Source organism: Lepisosteus platostomus, chromosome 7, assembly GCF_059453375.1.
Source record: "Lepisosteus platostomus isolate fLepPlt1 chromosome 7, fLepPlt1.hap1, whole genome shotgun sequence".
NCBI lineage: Eukaryota > Metazoa > Chordata > Actinopteri > Semionotiformes > Lepisosteidae > Lepisosteus > Lepisosteus platostomus.
The window spans coordinates 41,360,877-41,383,522 of NC_142617.1; the positions used below are offsets into that span (position 1 = coordinate 41,360,877).

Genomic DNA, 22,646 nt, shown 5'->3' on the forward strand with positions numbered 1-22,646 from the left:
TATCCTACTTTCTCCTTGTTTACCTCCCAATTTGTCCTTTAAACACATCTAGACATGAGCACACACACTGCCCTGAAAATAGCACTTGGACTCACAGCTTGCATAGGGAACAAGAAGACACTCTAAAGGATCTTTTTTATTTTGGCTCAACAAGAATTTGTAACAAATGTAATGTAAAAACCAGAGGTATTTTAATTTTCTGTATTATACTGTATGTGCATTAATTTTATATGAAAAAATGCTGGTCTTTGTTATACTGACAGATTTTTTTGTTCCAGAATCACACCACACAATGATACTGTACAATAGCAAACAGCACAGAACAGGGCTGTCACCTGATGGATATCATTCCCCAGCCTGAGCTATTGGAAGTAGCCTGGCTACTGGCAGTTCGAACTGCACTTCAGCACCATATCGACAGCTGACACCTACGGGATAAAAGTCACTATTAAAGATTCATGTCCTGCTATAAGATCTGTCAAACTCGCATTATCTTCACAAATGATTTGAAAGGTCATTTGGTTTAAGCTGATTATAAATAATGTTCTTGAATCTAGAATGTTGCATATGATTTCAGTATGAAATCACATAGTATTTCATGAATATATGGCTTTCACATGACCACAGGTTTTCTTAAAAAACCTCAGCTATAGGGAGCACTCAGGACTTTGATGTTCAGAGTACGGACTGCAGTACGTCAGTAGTCACAAGTTATTGGGATTCCTCGGGTAGAGACACATGCCCTCTTGCAACTTGCCGGCTGCCTGTGAGTTGAACTGTTGCATCACTCCTCCAATGGATGCTGACTCAGCTGAGGGCACTATGGGGCTCAGTGTGCAGACCAGGTGTCGACATGACTGTTCAATTTGGAAAAAGAGCACCCTGTCTTCATTTCTCCACGCAGGTATGAGGTTGATAACAAATGATTAACATTTAGAAAATTCCCAATTTGGAATTTTGGAAGAAAATGGCCAATTCTAAAGCAAAACAGAAAAAAGATGTTTATAATACAGAAAGCTGTTCTCAGAATTAAATTATTTCCTTTTCACAACGGTGCTGTACTGGCAGCACTTTGCTTTGAAATAGAACATTGGCTTTGTGCTTCCAGTGTCAAGCTTTTATAAAATAAATAATTTCCTAGACAAATCAAATGAAGCCTTGATTATATATGTTTTAATTGCTCAGCAGGGGGAAATCCAAAAGGAAAAAAATGACAAGGTGTCAAGATTATAATATAATTATATGAGTCTCTTCCTTTTTTCCAATTTATTGTGCTGAGATAATTATCTTTCAGTTGCGCTACTCCTTCTTTTCCAGCAAGCCTTTAATGAGTCATCCAGGTTTTTTCTCATTTTTAATTTAAATTGATTTTGTTTACTTTTAACCTGGTACATGTTTCAGAGAAAGGCTCTGTCCTCTAGCTTGTGACAGCATCTGTTTGTACTGCATTTCTGCCTTGCTTTGTGGCTGAATTTAAAAGCTTCCTCACTGCCTGGGCTTTGTGCCGGGTTTCTCTGTGACTCGGAGAAACGGAGAGGAGGCCACCAACTCTTCAGAAGGCAGCGAGATAACGTTACAGTGCTCAAAACTAAAAACTAAATCTGCATCAACCCTTTCTTTTCAGAACAGGGAAAGAGACCTTTAAATAAGCCATGACCAACTTACTCCTTTTCATTCATTTTAAAGATATGGCCTTAAAAACTTAAGAACATTTTTGATTTCTCTCTAATCAGCCCTTCTTATTATAGCACATTTGTATACCAAATCCACTCGAATCTTATGCTTTTGTAGTGTACTACATTGTTTTTTGTACATTGTATATTGTATACATCTATGAAGTTCACTGGGTGTATATGTCCTTTGTATATACACTGTTTATATTGTTGTCTAAGAGAGGCCAGAGCATTGTGATCTTTTATAAACTAATTGTTCAGACAGTGATGGGCAAGGTCAACAGACCTTGATACCAGGTTTTCCATAGCTGGGAGGAAGAAGACTCACGGAAACAGAAACCAGTCATAAAATCCCAGGTTTTTCATCCGTGACTGGTGAACAGGTCGAGCTTCCGATTCAAGTAGGGCCTTGGTTCTAAAGGACACAAACACCAAGAAGCCATCCCGCTTAGTTTTATTTGCTAAGAGTAGTTCGGAGAATAGATCGGAGAATTTCATCTGCCTATCTCTTGAAAGATTCTAGGGATTCACACCAATTATGATACGTCTGCAGCTGGAATGCCACACTCCCACGTCATCTTTTCCTGAAGGATTCCTGCTAATTATAATTAGGGATGCCATTATGTCAGGGTTGCAACTGCTGAATTTGGGTATGTTAGTGTGAAAAACAGAAGAAACGGAGAAATTATAAAGGGCTCTTCACCCCCCGACTGCAAGTAAGTTAAGTATTTTGAGTTCTGGTTCATGAGAATTGATAGCACAGACATGATGTGTGACTGAAAGGCAATACACTTCTCTCTGCCTTACAAACTCTCGACTGGATGGCGCTGCAGAACAGCAGTGCAGGCTCAATTTCATGGCAGATACATTGAAGTACCTCAAATCAAAATGATGGAACGCCCTGGGATAAAGCCCTTATGGTCTGGCATAGCTGGCAAAACTTTCATTGCATTCATTGTGGATCTGTACAGGATCCTGCCTGCTTGTTTTGCAAAGGATTTGAGTCCCAAGAACAGGGTGTTCAATTTTAGAACCTGGACCGGACAAGGACATCTTTATTCCCCTGACTACATGCCACTGGTCCCCAGTGCTTGGACACCTCTCCGGCTCTCACCTGTGCTGGCACCACAGATGTAGTGAGCTTTTCCTCTCAGGGCCTGCCTGTGGCACCAGTCCCCTGCATTGGAGAGAAATTTTCATGGCATCTACAGACCTGCCAAGTGTTTTAGTTCAGTGTGGGTGGTTTCAGGAAGACAAGGTGTTGAGGACACAAATAGCAAAGAATGTAGTATTATCAGCCACTAAAGGTCACATCAGACTGTTAAATCAAAGCTAGATTTAAAACAGGTTTCTGTGGAATGTGGTCAATGTACTGTGTTTTACCTTTTAAATAGATTTGTCTTGAATTTGTTTTTTAAGCAACTCCAAAGAGAAAAATACCATTAGATAAAACTAGTATATGGTTTATATAGTTCAGTGCAAGAGAAATATTGGGTTTATCATTAGAAAAATGACCAGAAAAAATGTGCACTGGAAAAAGTAAATGAAGGATGTGTTACAGACAGGCATTTCTGTTATGTGCAGATTGTATGTTGGGCGTTTTTCTGAAAAATGTAAAGTAAAAACGATCCAAGATGTCAGTAAGCTGTAAGTGACAAGGCAGCTCAATGCTCAATGTCTAAAACACCATGTCAGTGCAGCTTATTTAGCTGTGTTTAAATGACAGGTTCCCAGAATGAATGATGTTTCAACAGGCTTTTTCTCCTTTGTTTACCTCATCTTTCATCTCTTAGCTGTGGGGAAACATATAATCAGTGGAACAGCAATTCCACCTGACAAATTTTTCCAACATCTGTCTTTTTCTGCCAGGTGTCTGTAACACTGTTTTACTGAGTATTTCTTTATTTTTATACCTGTCATGGAGAAATATTCCAAATATAATCCAGATTCCATGCTACCTGGGGTAGATCAATTTGAAAGAATTCTATATGGACACTAATTTTGGATTTCCACTCATTTATTCAACCGAAAGAAAATTACACATACACCACTGAGAAAAGAAAAAAAAAGTTTCTATTTCAGGCAATAAAGAATAAGAGCAACAAATAAAATATTTTTCATATTTGTTCTCTGTTTCTTTCCCTAGTGGTTAAGCGCTTGTTAATGATTTCTGAGAGCAAAAGACAATAATATCTGAAGAACCTAAATCTGACTGGACACAAATTTAGGATCAAGACAAACCATGTTAAATAATTCAGTGCCTGGTAAAACTGCAGCAGAGCCCTGTGGTTTTTTTTTTCAGAAAGCATAACTTGATTTTCTACATCAAACTAAAAACTCACAGTACTTTGTGCAGCTCCCATCAATAGACAGAACTCTTATTCCTTGACCTCTGACAGGGCCAGCGTGGCCAATCAGAGCCAAGGCCTCCATAATGGCATCTTGAAGCCTTTGGCAGTCTCTATGGCAACGCCTTTGGCCTAACACTAGGGCTACAACCTTCGCCTACATTTAAAGACAAGTGTTTTACAAAGCAAGGACACAGCAGGGACTACCTGAGAAAGGACTCTCTGAATGTGAGCGGCATTGCATTTGAGAAATAAATATCCCATGGAATCCTGGAGAAATGTCAAGCACTCAGGTCAATTAAAATGCAAAATATACAGTAAATATACAGTATATTTTAGATAAAACTGCATGAATGGTTTAGTTGAATGTGTATGTCATGAAAACCACTATTGAACAGAAAAATGTTTTTTATTGCTTGTAGAATGGGACTATTGATATTGATTAGATAGATGTATTTTTTATTTGAAATTTTTGAACATTTAAAGAAAAGAGTGGTATAAAGTGCCCTCATGCCCCCGATGAAACAGGAATAACAAACATCAAATATCAGAAAGATTGAATATTATTTCTCTATTAAAAAATGTAATAGATCTTCTCTGAGCAAAGTCATATTTGGAGCCAGATCTTGAAGGCACTGTGTCATGGCCACAGATAATCAGACATAAGCCTCCTCTAATTCCCACAAACGCAGACTCATTAATTAATCATCCAATCGGTCACCACCGCATCAGAGTACTTAAAGGCTCTTGCCCACCACCTCGGTGCTCAGTATTGGGTTTCCCACTGGAACGCCTTACCTTAGTGTTTCCTAGCTACCTGTCTGCTGTTTGATCCCTGAACCTACTCCACCTGCGCTTACTAAGACTCCAACTTTGGATACTCCCTTTTTGGTTAAGTACACCTGGCTTTCACCAAAAGCTGTTCTTCAGGTTAAATCATTCAATGCATAGGCTTCAGCTTTAATCTTGCCTGCTGCACCATAACACACTGTTCATCATTGAAGGTTCTGATCAGACATTCATTCATGCACCAGAAGCATTTTAGGCAATGTAACAGAAAATCTATAAATACTGTAGCATGTAACAGAAATCTTTTCGTATGTCTGCTTGGCTCAGATTAGGCCCTGTGTGTTTCTGGGTACCTGCAATGCCGCAGCTTGGCATTCTGGGTGTTGAATGAGATGGCAGTTCAGCGCCTCAATGCCAACTGTTACCTTGGTGATCCCGGGGGCTGACCAGTGCTCTGTCCTCTGGCCTGTCCCTTCCATGCCACCTGATGAGGCAGAGAAGGCTGCTGTTACTACCCCCCCCCCTAGGCTGTGAACAAGCAAATGTGAGCGAAGATGGAATTTTTGTTTTGCTCAGGGCAGAAAAGCAGAGAAGGAGAAGATAAAAAAGGGTCAATATTAGAAATTGTGCCAATTTGTGCTCCTGGAAGGAGTATTAGGATCATGAAGAAACTGTCAGTTTGTAATGGAAAGACCACAGCCTTGGCAACTGCACTGAAAAGCACAATACAACACACACAGCTTGAACAACAGACTACATAGCTTACTACCAACCTGGCAATATGTATCTTAGCTGGGCTTTCTGCCATAATTAATTAAATGTGGTAGGATCAGCGGCCTGAAAAAGACTAAAAACTATGTGAAAAGAATGATTTTAACCACCGCACTGGGCTCTGTTCCGAAAGCAGCCAACAGAAAAGGACTCAAAAGAAAATATTCATAAAGGGACGTGGTTATACAGTAATCTTCACTCTATATTAGAGGTCATTGGCCAGCTGGGAATATTCCTTGCACTTAGACCAAAGTTATGTCCTGAACGCTACTGTGTGTGGTGTATTTCATTACATAGTGTATCTCATTAAAAAAATAACTTTTATTCTTATCAGAAAACAAATCTCTGGTCTTGCACTCATTGTTAAATCGAGTTCTTAAAATTCTTCATAACCATGAGAAACCCTTGGGGTTTGTTAAATCGTGTCTGCCTAGAGTGCATTCTCTTTACATGGAGCTTAAATTATTCAGAAAGATTTACAAATGACTTTTTTTTTGTTTAAGCCGTGGGGCATTATACCAGAGCCAGACACACACTGTTTCTTGCCCGGTCTTTGTTTCTAGTACTATCCTACATGTATACATGTTCAGGTTTGTTAATTAAACCTCCAGAAGCATGGAACTCAAGCAAGCATGATCTTGCTAAATCTGATCTGAAGCGATCGCAGTAACAGATTTCACTGTTTAAATCCAGAGGTCATTAACTAGTTGCTTCTTGGCTGATGTCCAGACGGCTACAGCACAGAAATGATTTACTGGGACATTTCATTCCAGATATATCCGAAGCCTGATGGCTTAAATTTCTGACATCTGTTCTTTCCATTAATAAAACTAAAACCAGGGCTGCTGAGGAATCGGACGTCTGTGTTGAGGACCATTGTCCCATGCATTCAAAATGCATTGCCGGATATGAATAAATGCAAGCACACTGTATTCATAGCCAAGTTCTGCCACACAGTGAAATCATTAATAACGTGAGCTAATCTCAGCCACCTCCACCAACAGATTGTTCACAGGAATCAAATGGCAGACTTAAAGTGGCTTAAATTGAAATAGGGAAAAGATTATTATAAATCCTTTGGAATTTAAATTTACCTTTCTCAGATGAGATAAAATATAGCTCCCCTTTTTTCCGTACTGCGTTTCTATTTTCCATTGCACAACATGTCCCATATATTAAAATCAAAAATGCAGAAAAGACTCACCCATCTGTCTGACCAAGCTCCAACAGGCAAAAACCTGGGCTAAAGTGTCTGGCCAGGAACTTCTACCAGGATGTCAGTTATGGTGATGCTGGGCTGGAGGGGGTACTCGAGAAAGGAGACATTCTTTGCTTGGAACTTGTGAATTTATTAATCAAATTCTGCCCCCTGGTCCTCTATTTCTAACTCCCAGGCTCCACAGTCTTTGAACTAGCAGTTCACATGATGGGCCACTTGAGTCTAGTCCTCCCCAAAACTGGTTGCTAGGTTACTAACATGAAAAAGACCAGGAGTTCCTGTCCTGAGGGCCTGGATCTCCTACTCTGTACCTGGCGATGAACCAGTGGTTCTAAAGGCAGAACCACTCAGCATTCCTGCCTTTCCTGGTGGATGTTCTCTCCGTGTGGACACAAGGAAGAGTTCTGGGAAATTACTCCGTTTTGGAGAGCCTCCAATTCCTTTGCATGAAGGTACCAGTTTATGTGCCGTGTCAAATGAAGATAACTCTTCTCCCTCCTGCTGGTGCTGAGAAATGGCTCTCTTAACCTTTGTATGCCTGGAGTCTATCAGGTCTACTTTCACTTTATAGGATTTTGAACTCCTGATTTCAGTGTTTCTCCCATTGACCTGACCCTTAACCTACAGTTTGTCCACTCCTCTGCCTCATTGCCCTCTGGGCTTCCTCAGGGATTGTGTCACAGGGGGTGGAAGCTGGATGGCCAGGCCTAGCCCTTGAACAAAAACCTAGCTGATACATGATTTGTTGGTGACTTATCTTATATGAAACGTCAGCGCTGTAGAGATAATGCCCAATGCAGTCTGTGATTCAGTGTGTCTTGCAGTCGAGGATGGCTGGAGGAAAAGCTCTTTCTGGTTAGCTATCCTGCTGACTAAGCTGATTGTAGCCATAAGAGGGTCTCCTGCAGTGCCTCCCCCTTTGAATTCCTCTACAGGGCTGTGAGTGTGAAACTACTGGCAGCCATGTCTAACCTCGACCTTGAAACCTTAGCTTGATCTGTTTCTACTAGGTTGTGGAGAGAATTTCACAAGGGGGCTGTTGGATGCCAGGGACAGGGAACTATTGAATGTCCAGGGTGTAACTCTAAAAATAGTAAAGAGGTGACTCAGGTACAGGGAGGTGCTGAGGTAGGTCCCTACTGTATCAGAACTGTTGATGCCATCAAGCTGAAAGTGAAGCAAGTTAGGGAGTCACACATTGGCTTGGATCACAAACACCAGGACCCTCGGGTACCTTAAACAGGGAAAGAAAAAAATGAACAGTGGATGAATATTAATTTAATTTACTACCAAATTCCCTACCATGCTGCCAACATACAGTACATATTGTCACGGACATCCAAAGGGACTAACTGTGGGGAGCAGGAGAGCGGAAAAAGACCCATATGCGTAGTGGCAAGACGGGAAAAAGGCCCGGGCTCGTTAGTGCAAAGAGTTCAGGAGTGCCGTATAGAAACCTATGCCCTCAGGGACCGGACGTGGGGCGCCCTGGTGCTAGGCGGGTCTCAGGACATCCGAACATCAATGCTGAGCGAGGACAGAGTGCAAGACCCGGAAATATATAGCCCAAGGGAAAGAGAGGGACCGGAAGGACAGCAGACCGGAAAACTAGGGACAGGACAGAGAAGGAGCGCCCTCTGGCTGCAGAGGGCATGACACATATTTTGCTAATAACCACAAAGATTTGATAAACCTCTGTGATAGAAAATAATCCCCAAAAAACTCAGAAGAGAGGCAGATAGTAGAAAAGATAGGACACTTTTTGGCACATCTTAATTTGACCACTACTAGCTAGCTGAGCCCAAGCTCAAAATCTCACTGAGGTGCTCCTTGAAGCATCCCAGTGAGCCTGTGTGAACCTCTTCTCTGGGTAGTGTGTGCTCTTAATTTCCACCTGTGACCCTGTGTCTTATTTCATTGTTGATCTTAAAGTCTAAAGATTTCCTCATTATTCATGTTTTTATCTACTGTCTCAACATGCAGCAAACACTATAAGCAAGGAAGTCTGCCAGAAGTCTCCTCCTTTTTCATTCAAATTCCTGCACAAAATTAAATGGTTAATTCTTTACAAGCCGGATGCCTGCCTGTAACCCCAGCCTGCCAGCCCTGTACTCTGTCTTTCGTGCCTTTTTTTCTGTTTACAGAACAAATGAAGCAAAGGTCCTGTCAAATGTGCCTTTTGATCTTTAAATGCATTCTTGAGAGCTGCCAGGAGAGACAAACTGCTGGAGACTATTATGAATTACGGCAAATATATTATTCATAGGTTTCAAATGTGCAAAGGTGCAGAACAGGTTGTTACGATTAGTATGACATTCTCAAAAATGAAATGGAATGTGTTTGTGTGCTAGTGGTTAATTGATACATCCAGCTGTTTCCTGAAGCTTCAACAACATATCTGGGCAGCTTATTCAAACTCCCACTTCTTCTTACTCTTGGAACATTAGATTTCTAAATATGCTGGCTGCTATTTATCTGTAGAGCCGCTATTATTAGCAGCAGTAACAACAGCAGCTGCCGAGTTAGCGGTCACGCAGATGCAAAGAGGCAGCAGGAGGAGCCGTGGCGCTGAAAGGGTTAACAGGTCCGGCCACTCCACTCCTGGCTGCGTTCGGAATGCCGCTGGGCTTCGCGAAACTCCCCCTCGCAGCCAGGGAGGAAGCTGCCAGGCAAAGAGATGCCATCAAAGATTTTTGTTTTTAAAAAGCAGATAAGATCTGTTAAATAAAACACACAGCAGCCATCAGTGTGGAGCCTTGCAGGGTGGAACTCAGACAGACAGCCCGGTAGAACGGGATGCTGCTAGTGCAATCGCAGCAGCAATATTGATGATGATAATAATAATAATAAATCTGTTTCAAGGATCAATAATAATCTTCTTATGACAAATTCCTTCTCAGAAGAGCTGAAAATGAAAGTACATTACATGCAGAGAAGGCTTCACTTCATCCACCAGTTGCTGGTGTCCATTTGGCATTCAGCAGTCCCACCACAGAGGGCCGTGGCAGACTTTATGTTCACGACCACCAACACCACATGCTGTTTAGCATGCTAGGTAGAAATCATGGATAGTGGTATTATGACTTCAGGATGGTGTCTGTGTCCAATGCACAAGATGACTGTGAAAAGAAACAGTGCATAGTGTTATAAAGGACTGTGCTATAAACAAGATCAGTTAAACCACTAATTTAATACAACAGGGTACATAGCGGCTGTATTTGCATAACAGAATTCAAATGAAAAAACACTGTACAGAAATTCTTAGAAATTTCAGTGGAATCAGCTCTGAAAGTTAAGCCCAGTAATGGAAGCTAGGTCTATTGTGAGAACTACTGTATATGATTTTACAAACCCTGTGCAGGTCTCCAGGCGAGGTCCGGTAGCTGAGGTATCCAAGGCAGGCGACGAGGTAGAGTGGTCAGCTATTCCAGGCTGGGTCAAGTCCAGGTAGTACGCAAGAAGAGAGGCAAACAAATCCGATAAGGGCGAGGCAACAGTGAGAAATCCAAAAACCAAAGAGTCGACGTTGAGGGAGTCCAGACGAGGAAGAACAGGTACTAAGGAGGAAAGGGCGAGGTGAGCTCAGGAGGCGGAAGAGATCCTAATACCGAGCCATGTTACCGGGTGAAATGAGGGTTTAAATAGTGAAGGGAGGGGTGTGTAAGGGAATCTGGATAATGAGGGGTTAATTAAGACCAGCTACAGCCGTAACATCTATCTGTGCCTTGCAAGGCACAGTGGACATTGCAACAAAAATTAACCTCTTTGGACTGTATGGTAGAGACACAATGTTAAGGCACAATTACAGTGACATTTTGTTTTTGGTTTTTACACAGGCTCTTCTGAGGGCACACCCTGAGAACTGTCCAGGACCCCAGGATCAAGACCCAGTGCATTTTCTCATTGAAAAGTCAGTAATGCCCTGAGAGATCTCCAAATCAGAGAGTGCTCTGTTCAAATTCTAGGGCCTAGAGAAACGGCAGTTGAGATGTCGGATTCCATTTGTCCTGTTTATTAATAGTTGTCACATGAGGGAAGGAGGAAGGTTGCTCTCACCTTTAGCTCTGCCATGATTCAATTACCGTAGCTGTTTTGGTAAGTCATGTTGTTTGACAAGGCTGCCATTCATGCTGTGCACAAACACCTTCTCCCAGCTTCTGCTTAGAACAGCACACCGTTCCCTAACTCAGCCAGCTCGCTCAGATCACGGTGAATACAATAACTCCTCAAAATGTCAGACACATCAAATGTGATTTGCACAGCAGGGCTCCAAACGTCCCTTTATTAATTTAAGAAAATATGCCTCTGGTTGTTAGGCTGTGTCCTGTGACATTGCTGGTATTAACAACAGATAAAGGATGTTGTTTTCTTTTCTTATTGTTTGGCCTGATCCCACTGTACTGTCTGCGAAACACACATACAGTATTGCATATTCCGGAGTATGTGTTTAACAACCATACTGCTAAGTTACAACTTCTAATTACATTTGTCACCCTAGTTTTCCAGTGGCTGGTAACTGTGACTGAAATTAATTACTTGTCACTGTGAATGAGTGTAACTGTAATGTAGACGCTCACTGTAGTGTACATATGTCTATAGAAAAGGAGAATACGTGTGTACTGTATATACAGTACACTACACAAAGAAAGATACGAACAGTAATTTTTAAAATATTGTTGTCATTTGTATCACTTACAATACAGTGTAAATGCTGCTATTTATTTTTGCTGTTTTTTTGTTATTTCTCCATCTATTTATTTTTAACATTTCTTGCAGTAGTGATCAGGTGTTGCAACACAGGACCTCAAAAAAAGAAGTGTTGAGGTTGTTGCGGAGGTGGTGTATGAAGGCATGCCAATAGCCTGTGAGCCCACAGGTTTGTCTAGATGAAACAAACCCAGTACAGGGCAGCACGGCTCTTCACCTGGTGTGTTGATTCAGTCCAGTTTAGTTCTGTCTAGAGCTGAATTCACATTGGTACATTGGCCTGCCTCTTACAGGTTAATGGATTGGGATAGCTTTACCAGAATGTGTTTATTAGTTCATGTTCAGTATTGTTTACTGCTTAAATGCATTACATAGTATGCTTTTCAAATCCACATCTGCATTTGTGCCCAGGGCTGGTCCATTACCTTCTTTTCATAATACATTTTTTTGTTCATATAATTATCCCTTACTTTCTGCCCAAGGAGCACAATTCCGTACAGCGTGGGGGACAGAGGACGTCATTCTGTATTGGTATCTCTGCATTGCTCAAACACATACGGCAGTAACCTGCTCGTGTTCACAATCATACCCAGAGGAGGGATTACATTACACAACAATATGAGTTTGACCCCAGAGTCAGACCAATGAAGGGATCTACAAAAAAAAAGCCTATTTCTGCACAGCTCACATCCAAATATAATACCACTTCCATTTTATTGATTTGCAATAATACAGCAGCATACTGAAAAACACAATAAAAGGCAATTTTTTTTAAATATAACTTCACTGCTGGAGTGGCTTCTGAGACCTTTTATTTATTTATTTTTTCAGTTCCTTCAGAGCAGAGCTGTTTTAAAGAAAGGTAATCATATTTTAAATCTTTTTTTAAAAAAATACAGTTATTTCCTCAGAAAGCCCTTTGAAGTGAGGAGAGATTCTGAAACAACTTTACTGTGACTTATCTTCCATAATTCAAAGGATATACAGCTGCACCGACATGACATTTAGCAGTCTGAATAATTTAATAATTGGGTATTTTACCCTTAACCTTCTACTTCAGGAATATAACCAACAAAAACTTTAAGCCTGAACTAAATCAGAAGGGAAACATCACTTGCTATTTTGCTTGAAAAGCAAGTACACGCTATTTACCTTGGTCAGGAAATAGGACACACATTTCCATTCTCTTTCTGTTATCTGTGCTACTCCAGGGCAGAATATTTCATTTCTCTTATACAGGCTTGGAACCTCTTATAGGCACTTCCTGTATTACTAGCAGCAAGTGCGGTGACATTGAGTCTGAGCCTGGCTTCCTGCAGGACTCTCATTCCATTGGCTGTTTCAGAAGACCATTACAAAGCCAAACAGCCGTAGGCTAGATCTCTCAGTCACTCTAGTCCTGTGATTCACTTTGTGTTTTGTGTGTCAAAACACTTGTGTCACACTGATCTAGTGGAGCTTACAGACTCATTTAAAGAGTTTTAACCACTTTTCATTAAAAAACCCTAAAGTAATTTAATCAAATTGAAACACAATTGTCTGGAAAAGTATTTGACATCTTGTACAATATCAGGAATTTCCATATGCGGAGCAACAATTTACTTAAAGACTCCATTAGTACTTTCTATTGTTGGATCATCTGTGGCTTTTTATAATACAGTTTAGGCTGAGTGAGAAGTAATCAATATTGTCATTAAGCATCTTTAATTCACACTATTGAGAATCATGACAAACTTGACCACATGAGCAAACCTCTATACATGAACAACCAATATGAAGTGTTGTGTCTCTTAATCCATTACAGCTATCAATCAAATCTAACTGACTCACTGTCATTAATATCATGTGTTAAATATACAATGGCTAACAGGCTACACTTTGCACTACAAAATTCAGATCTGTCGCGGTTAACAGCTAATATTTCTGGATTAAACAGACATTAATTACCATAGAATTGTAACCCCAAACCCCTGAGTAAAAGGTTGCAAAACATGAAAGAGTTTCACAGCAATGTGTGTAAAATAAATATATTTAAATATTTAACTACAATGGCAATCATCAATTTCCCTTCAGGATCAATAAAGTCTTATCTATCTACACTATCTAATGGTAAAATATTAAAACAGAACACTCAGGGTATCTCCTATAAATGTGGTAATGATCTGGTGCATTGCTTGTTATTGAGAGAAGCCTGGTCAGCATTTTCTTTTCTGGTTCTCAAACAGAGGGAACCGCCGACACAGTCTCCTCCCTGGAGCAGCTTTTCTAAATGCAGTGTGATCTGTGCCAGAGGAGGACTGCTAAAGGGTTAACTGCTGTCCCTTAAGTGCTTTATAAGCATACTGTTGACTTCACTGGATCCAGAGCAGCCTGAGAGTCACTGTGCCCTACTGCACAAGTCACCTTGTCTCACAGCCCTTACTACTTATCAATGAGAACAAAAAAAGACAACGTGCAGACACTCATGCAGACAGCACGACAGAAGTTACAGTATCACAACTGTTGCCCTATCATAAGAACACAAGAAAGACACAGTATCACTGTTTCAGCCCTACCATCAGGAAACGAGTCACAGTATCAAAGATGTTGTCCTACTCTCAGGAAACCAGTCACAGTATCACAGATGTTGTCTTACTGTCAGGAAACCAGTCACAGTATCACAGCTGTTGTCCTACTGTCAGGAAACCAGTCACAGTATCACAGCTGTTGTCCTACTGTCAGGAAACCAGTCACAGTATAACTGTTGTTGCCTTACATCGGTGACAGAACAACAATGCTAACTCTAATAAATGCTCTGCAAGGCACAAACCTTAGGTGAATAACTGCAGTTTTTCACTTCTCACTTAAAGCCATTGTATGAAATTCAGGCATCACAGTGCGAGCACAAAATCGACTCAGAGAGCATGGGGTTTGAAAGAGAGTTCCCTTCCAAGGACAGGAGAGAGAACATCCGTCCTTAACTGATCAGTACAGCATGTCTGCTTGTGCTTTTGACCATGTTTATTCTATTTGCCAAAACAGCCAGAAACACAGAATGGGAAAGAATAGAAATAGAGGGGAAAAACACATGAAAAAGGATAAATCACAATAAATCACTGCTGCCTCAGGTCCTGCAGGTTTGTCTGCTGTGAGACCTTGAGACCTGTCCTGGGCTGTAATGAGGCGTCCATGTCTGTGCCAGTATGACAATCCTCTGACATGAGGCCTTTATTTATAGCCTGGCTGACCTTGTTTCCCAGAGCTACACAACTGAGCTTCATTCTCCCTCTGTCCTGGCATTTGCTTTTCAATGTTTACAAACCCCCAAAGCACTAAACTTCATATTCCAACATAACTCCTGCAAACTGATCTCGCAAATCACTCACTAGACTTCAGTTTTCTACAAAGTGTGACAGAAACAATCAGGAAGGAATTCATGGGTACATTTTGACTAGGGAGGGAGAGCACGCAAACTCCACACAGAAGACATACCAGGCTGTAATCAAACTCATGATTCAAGCATTGTGAGGCAGCCCTGCTGAAATCTGCACCGTCCTGCCACCAACAAAACTGACACCCCAAGAAAAAAAGTAGCCTAGTTATTGGTGGGAGTTGCTCCAATCTAGAAAACTGCATCTGCAGGAATTTGGCAGAAGTCATAGCATTTCTGTACCAAGCTCCATAAATATCACATAATAAAAGCTGTGAAAGTGTTTGTTAAAATTAGTATTTAGGTTAAGTTTGGGATGGGGAATTTCGTGGAATACACTAAAAGACAAAAAATACAGGTTCTAAAAAAATAGATCTGGTTTTGTAAGAATAAAATGGTGTCCATGAAGGACCTTGATTGCAACTAAAACGTCACCTGTTTTTTAGCAGCCTGGCACAGTGTATCGTTCAGTAGGCGGCATGGCTGAGGTGCAGAAAGGAGTATCTCACACATGAAAGGGGTTGATTTGGTAGTTTTGTGTGAAGTGATCTCTCAGTGTGGGCCAGCCTCATGACTGTTGTCGAACAGTCTTTGTTCCAGCGTGACACCTTCAAGCCCTCTCTCTCCCGCTCGACAGGAAGGCCTCTCTGAAGTCTGGGCCTTCACCAACAGTCTCCTTCCACTCGGTGACATTTCACTACAGAACAAACACCTTGTGTGGGCAGAGAGGAGGAAACTTACTCACACAAATGATTATGACAGTTCAGCCTCTGCACAGGCTCCCTTAGAAAAAAAATAATGGTGAATTTATCTTAATATTTACACACAGCTACAGCACTTTTACTGTACATTTGTCATTCCTAGGGGGTATTAATGCACAGTGAAGTGCGAAGCGGTGTTTGAAAAACTGGAAAACATACTGTAGCAAACACAAGGTTAAACCCATACAGCATGTGGAAAGGGTGGGCATACCACGGTACATTCATCAAAGTTATTCCATAAATTCACACGAAAATTTATATTTCATATTGATTTCTTAGAAGAAAGGTTTTTTAATTAAAAAAAAACATTCCCACTCTGAGAAGCTTCTATTTTCAGAGAGTGGGTAGGGTGTAGGTGGGGGAGTTGTTGTACAGGAGAGCTGTCCATCTGGAAGAAGCAAAGATAAACCCATACATTGACTTGTACAGTACATAGAGATATCCATGTAGGAATCTGCAGTGGGACAATCTCCTTGTGTTCAGGGCAGATTAATTTTCTTCAAGCAAAAACTGAGCAATTGTAAAGATAAGTCCATTATTCTCAGTTCTCATAATGAAACATAAACGACCCTTCAACTGTATTTATAAGCCCTTGAAGCTATATTTGCACAGAAATAAAGTGACTGCCTTCTAAGTATAGCTACTAATCAGTCTATCTATGTGTCTTAAAAGGAACACCTTTCAGGGCAATAGTGGCTTTTTAAGAGCAAGCAGTCATTATGAGCTATGAGAATTAATATTAATCGGCTCTCAATGTTTTGCGACTCTAGAAAGAAGAACCATTTAAACAGACTTTTAAAGTCGGACAAGGCTCAAATAGTACTGCAACTGTGATATGTGTATATAAAGTTAAAATTATGAGGTACAGTACATACAAATGATTTGCCCCTATAGGGGCACATCAGGCAGAGTATACCTAATTTTATCCAGCGAAATTGATGGGTTGATGTATCACAAGCATCTTGATTAAATAAGACTAAGTTTAATGATACTCATTTCATTAATCCATAATTGTCTATCTGTGTGCTGCAATCCTGCCCTTTTAATCTCTACAGTAAGGAGAAAGGTAAAGGGTGAGGAAGTTTGGAAGCTAAAAAAACAATACAACTGGAATTGGTTATTCTGACACTTGGAAATGAGGAGCCTGTAGTATGCATGCTGTGGCTCCAAACATTGTCTGTCAGCCTGGTGCAACAGTAATAATTAAAGCTTCTGGACAGACACATCCTCTCACAAGGTGAATGCAGTGAATCATTATTTACTGCACTGTTTTCCCCCTCATAACTACTTCCCACATGTAGTATTTTCTAGTGATGCGCACACAGACCATAAAGCAATTTTTTTATTATCGTCTGTGCGCATCTAACTGCAGGTGATGTGGTGAAAAAGCCCAGTGGCGCAGAGATTGACTGGCTCCGTGCCTTTGTCACAGCACCGGCAGAAATGAAAGCCATAACCTTAGATTTATTGCTGCCGCAAAGGAAGGTTTTTTTTGATGAATCTGCTGGTGTCATTTTTATAACCTTTTAATAATAATAAAACCAATAATGGAAATCCATGCAGCCTACATCTTGGATAACATTCTAAAGAATCAGAAAGCACTGGCATTCCGAAAGGCACCCACACACAGTGTGCAGCTCCAATGGGAATTACTGAATGTAAAACTTTAACAAGGTCTGTTTGCAAGGCCGATTTTGCTAATGATTTAAATTTCACCTTACTCCTTCTTTAAGCACCTGTCCTTTAAAACTATGTGTCAAGCTGCCCTGTACGTCACACACTCTGCTCTTGAAAAGAGTGTTTTACCATTTTCCTGTCCCTTCCAACTCACTTCCTCGACACAATATTTTCCCTCAGGACAGTACTTATGACTTTAACCTTTAGAACAATGTGATTATGTTAATAAAACTCTGTATTGTGTCACAGTTAGTCTGCCTATTTGAAAAGCAGCCAGGGACTGTCTACGAAGGCAAATTTATCGTACAAGGCTAAGAAGGGTACAGTGGTTACAGAAAAGGGCTTTGCTGACAGGAGGTTCTGAGTTCAAGGCCCGGCTGTGCCACTGACAAGAAATGTTTCACCCTGATCCCGTCACTGGACCTGTGTGTTATCTATGCTTCAGATGGAAAGTAAGTAAAGATCAAGAAAAGTAAGCACTCTCCATGTTCAGAGATTCACAGCGCACCACTTACTGAAATGCCAGAAGCCGTTCAGGATGTCTGCCAGTGGCACCAGAGCTGTGCTCCTCATGCACAGGCAGTGAGTTACAATTCCCAGCTCCATTTTTCATTGGGACCAAACAAAGCACAACTTTTTGGAACATGGCAATATAACTGACCACCTCAACCCACTTCAACCAAACAGTCCAGACGTTTAAACTAACCAGAAAATGAAGAAACTATTAAGTGGAGCATTTCTCCTACTGCCACTGGCAGGCCCTGCTGCAAATAGATACTTGTGTACTGAATTGTGACTGCACAATGCACGACCCAAGGATTGGGCACTGTTCTCTTCATAAGAGCCTATGAAAAAAGACTAGCCTGCCTTGGCCATTGTCAACTTAAAGACACGTTGCTGCTGACTGCAGAAAATGGTTTGTGTCTCAGACGCCCCCGTGTTGAGGTGTTTTACCTGCATTAATGGAGGTGTCTGAAGACATCACTGGCTTTCTTCTTGAGTACAAAGCTCTGTGGCGTGCAAAGGACCACTGTCACTTCAATCACCAAAAATGCCTGTGTGAGCAGGCCTGAATCAGACAGCCTTTCTAGACAAGCAGTCAGGCCTGGCGCTGTCAGGGAGCCAGCGTGCGTTATTTAACATTGAGAGTGAGCGCTACCACCACAGATCACTCAGACAAGGGCGGATCCTCTCTGACACTTAACTTTAGCAAAGCTACAAGGCTCCTTGTGCAGTTATTGTATTATGGCACACAGACCCTACATTTCATTTAATTTCTTATGTTTATACCACATTTGCATGACATAGCTAAGCTAAGTAAAGCTTGCATTTGTACTTGTGTTCTCTGAAAACACACTCCAAAGCCGTTCAGGGTAGTGACAGCAATCAATGGGGCGAAACAGCGGCAGCCCCTGCGCAGGAGATTTCGTGCTGTTTGTTTTTTACCTTAATTTGAAAGCCTGAGTGATAATATTAACATCAAGAGCAGCAGCAAGGCCCAGCCACTCTCTTTAAAACAAACAAGCAGTTGCCATGAAGCACTGGGGCATGCCGAACTGCTCCCTATTCCTTAACGAACAACAGCTGTTAATCTCATAACAACCTGGATTGAAACAGGGAAGGAGAGAATACTTGGCTACAAAAGTATAAATTACAAGATAGTAGTTCAGGTGGGTAGCTGCGTCAGCATGCGTAGGCTGCAAAGGAACAAGTAATAGGTTTATTCCATGCTGAAAAAAAGAAGAAAGAGAACACAACGTTTCGGCCGTGGAGCCTTCTTCAGGTGTGAAGAACAGTAGTCTGTCGTTAAGAGAAGGTTCTTTTAAATTTTCTCCATTCATTGGAAGTTTCATTTCACACCTCTCTGCACCCATTCTGACTTCACACCTCTTGATTGGCCTCTCTTTCTGTCCCCTGCTCCCGCCTCTCACTCCACCTCCCTCCCAACCTTTGTTCTCCCGCTACTTTATCTTTGCCTACTGCCCTGTCTCTCTCACACATGAAGAAGGCTCCACGGCCGAAACGTTGTGTTCTCTTTCTTCTTTTTTTCAGCATGGAATAAACCTATTACTTGTTAAATTACAAGATGTTTAATTTAAAAGCACCCCACTGATTTAGGCATTTGTGCAAGTGGCCCAGATAGTTATACTGTATATAAAACAGGAACAAGTAATAGGTTTATTTCATGCTGAAAAGAGAAGAAAGAAAACACAACGTTTCAGCCATGGAGCCTTCTTCAGAAACATTCTGTTTTCTTTCTTCTCTTTTCGGCATGGAATAAACCTATTACTTGTTCCTTTGCAGCCTATGCATGCTGATGCAGCTACCCACCCGTATAAAACATATATACTGTACTGTAGCACTCTCGGGTTTACATGGGTAGGCACCCTCACCACTGCCGCCACAGGTCGGCCCCCCACTGCTTGGGACTCGAACCCGGGCCTCCTGCGTCACTCAACAGGGACCCAGCCAGTTGAGCTAAAGGGAAATCTCCCGCCAGCCTAGCGGCTGCGGTCCCTGCTATTCACAGGGAAGTGCGGTGACGTCACCGCGCTGGTACTGTAAGCCAGCTCGCACAACCTGTAATGTCGGCCGTATGCATTACAATACTGTAAATTACTTCTCCTTTAGTTTTTGTGCTAAGAATTGCTCAGTAAGAACCATACAGCTACTCCAGCTTTTAATGCCATGGCTGGTACTTATTGTTTGAGCTCCAGCGATCAGAGATTCCTAACTACACAGCATTATGCAGCAAGGGAAGCTGTTATCCAAACTGTTTCAGGTGTCAAGGCAGCTATTGCCAGTATTGTTAAACTGCCCTTGGAAGAAGTAGGGCCAGATTTATAATGCAATGATTATCTTACAAACTACAACACTTGGTTTTTTCACTAACGCAAACGACTGTACAAGGCAGACAACAAAACTGGTTCAGGCTTCTCTTACCATCCATTTCTGACATATATTGTTATTTTCTTACTGGTACGATTTTCTTTTCCAAAGCTCGTCATGTCTGTGGTGCTGTAGCTGCAGTACCAAAGAAAATTGCCCAGAGGGCGCTGTTCTCCACTGACAAACCATCACACTCTCAAACCGCGTTTCCTAGTCGATGCAGCTGACAGGAGCAACAAACGCAGAGGAGGCTGTATAAAACGGCACAGATACCCCATTCCTCTGACAGTCTCTGTCAGACTGCACCTATCAATTCCCTTGAAAGAAACAGCAGACTAAGCCATGTTTAAAGGCAATCGATAGCTCAATTTCGTTCATTATCAGCAGTGCCCTGTTTTTCAGTCAGCAGACTAAATTGAAGAACTGTGATATTTATAATCATTGGCTACACATATTTTTAAAAGCAATTCTTCCGACACCAACAGCAGACTTGTTCCCTCTTTTAATGAATCCCGTTCAAAATGTAATTTCAGAGGAAGCATGTGTCTCCAGAACTGGACAGGCATGACACACTGGCTGTTTATTTGTAGCATCTTGACATGAGAGGCCCTACCAGGTTATCAGCAGTCATGCTGCCTGTTAACTCAGTGCCAGGATGCAAAAGAAGTCTGCAGGAAAGCTCCTGTGTCACATCCATGCAAGGTGCTGAAGCTAGGTCACAAGTAGCTGTTTTTTTCCCCCTTTTTTAAGAATAAAGAAAGTGTTTGTTATAGGTTCTCTTACATAATGTCAAACATTTTTTTAAATCTGTGCCAAAAGTTTTCTAAAAACATTTCTGGTGAGAGTGTGTATATTGTTTACTAGACTTTACACAGGAATGAGGAGAGAAAATTATACAGAAAAATGATATACTCTCCAAATCAGTTCACTGCTCTCAATACATCTGTTCTCTCTCTTATATTGTTACCCTGCACGGCAATAAGAAGGTGTGTGCAGTATAAATAGACAACTTCTGGAAATCCTGCCCCTGCCCATTTTAACAGCCTTAGAAAAGCTCCTGGCTCATTACACTCTCCCCTTCAAAGCGGCACACAGCACAGACACAGAGAAGCCCCCCCTGGATAGACAGCTGTTTGGCCTTTGTCGTCGCCTATTGTTTGCAATGATCAGGCAGCTTCACAGGTTTACAGACTGTCGTGCTTTATTCCTACGGACAAAAAATACAAACACCTTCTGGTTCAGGGATGGATGAGCAAAACAGAGAGAAGAAAAAGATTAGAAAAATGTTATTCAGCTGCTCTAAAAAGCTTTTCTGTGGGTTTCCAGCTCTGGTCCTGGAAACTCATTTCAGCTGCATTCAGAATGGCTCAGCCATCTACCAGCTGAAGATTTTCAGCATTGCCATGGAAACCTCCTGGCAGAAACTGCGTGCTTTGCAGCTCTGTACCTGCCCAAAAGAAACCTTTGCATTTTCTCAGGAAAAAGACCCAAATGGCAGTGCATGGTACTGTACAGCCCATTGGATGCTCTTTATACGGCCAAATTAAGCATTCCCAAATAAAACAAAGGACAAATACCCAGCCATAAACAAGGGAAATTATTTTAAATGCAGGGAAGATGGGCAGGCAGATCTGACTGCTGTGAGCAGACAGAGTGAAAGAAGTCTTTATGTAACACAAGCATTGACACACAATTTCTAATCAGATTGACCAGGCAAAGGGGTCACTTTGCACTGTACATTAGAGCTACATGTAAATTCCTGACACTCCAGCAGGTCCCAGCTCCCTCATACCTCATCTGTACAGCAAATCTATTACACCCAGCTTGGCCTCACAAAGGAGAAGACAGAATAGCAAATGAAACGGCTCATCTTTCAGCCACTTTTCCGAAGTGCTGTTTTGGGAAAGCTGGCATGTGTGTTCCCTAGCCAGCTGTCTGTTTAGTGCTGGAAGCTCTTTGTGAAACTGTCCTCAGCTTCACACACCCGTAATGTGGAACAGCGGGTCATTAATAATTTGTTATTGTTCTCAAGCAGAGAACCTCCTCTTATCAGCTGCTCTGGGCCTGTGAATCCTACTGCAAACTCAGTGCAAGGAGTGCTGAACTCAAGAGTCACTGAACAGGCCTGAGCGGAGCAGGAGACCACCACCAGCGGTTCAGCTTTACCTTACAAAAGCGCTTCCTTTTTCCAGGCCAATTTTATTTCTTTCCTGCACTAAATCGCACTCAAGGGTGGAAACGTCCAAGAAGTGTGTACCAGTTCTTTAATGGGACTGATTTGCATTTCTTTTTTCTTGAAGTGCGGAGGTAGGCCCGCAGAGCAGTGACACAGGAACAGCCTAACAAGTATCACTGATGAACGAGCGACACCGCTTCTAGGCCTGTCTCTAAAGACCCTAATCA

At 41.6% G+C, this 22,646-nt stretch overlaps 1 protein-coding gene across 10 annotated transcripts in view; it reads right to left on the reverse strand.

The window, feature by feature from the left end:
- Positions 1 to 22,646, reverse strand: part of LOC148658793 (calcium-independent phospholipase A2-gamma-like) — a 54,932-nt gene that overhangs the window by 2,732 nt on the left and 29,554 nt on the right. Inside the window, exons 4-7 of one of the 10 annotated variants that reach the window (XR_015940187.1) lie at positions 10,153 to 10,357; positions 2,788 to 9,919; positions 2,002 to 2,088; positions 435 to 977 (exon numbers count right to left, since the gene is read on the reverse strand). Coding sequence is in view for 1 of the 10 variants with exons in the window: in XM_088640424.1 (XP_088496550.1) it covers positions 336 to 349 (14 nt within the window). In the remaining 9 variants the exon portion in view is untranslated. The other 9 variants (XR_015940180.1, XR_015940183.1, XR_015940185.1 and 6 more) reach the window with 9 other exon arrangements.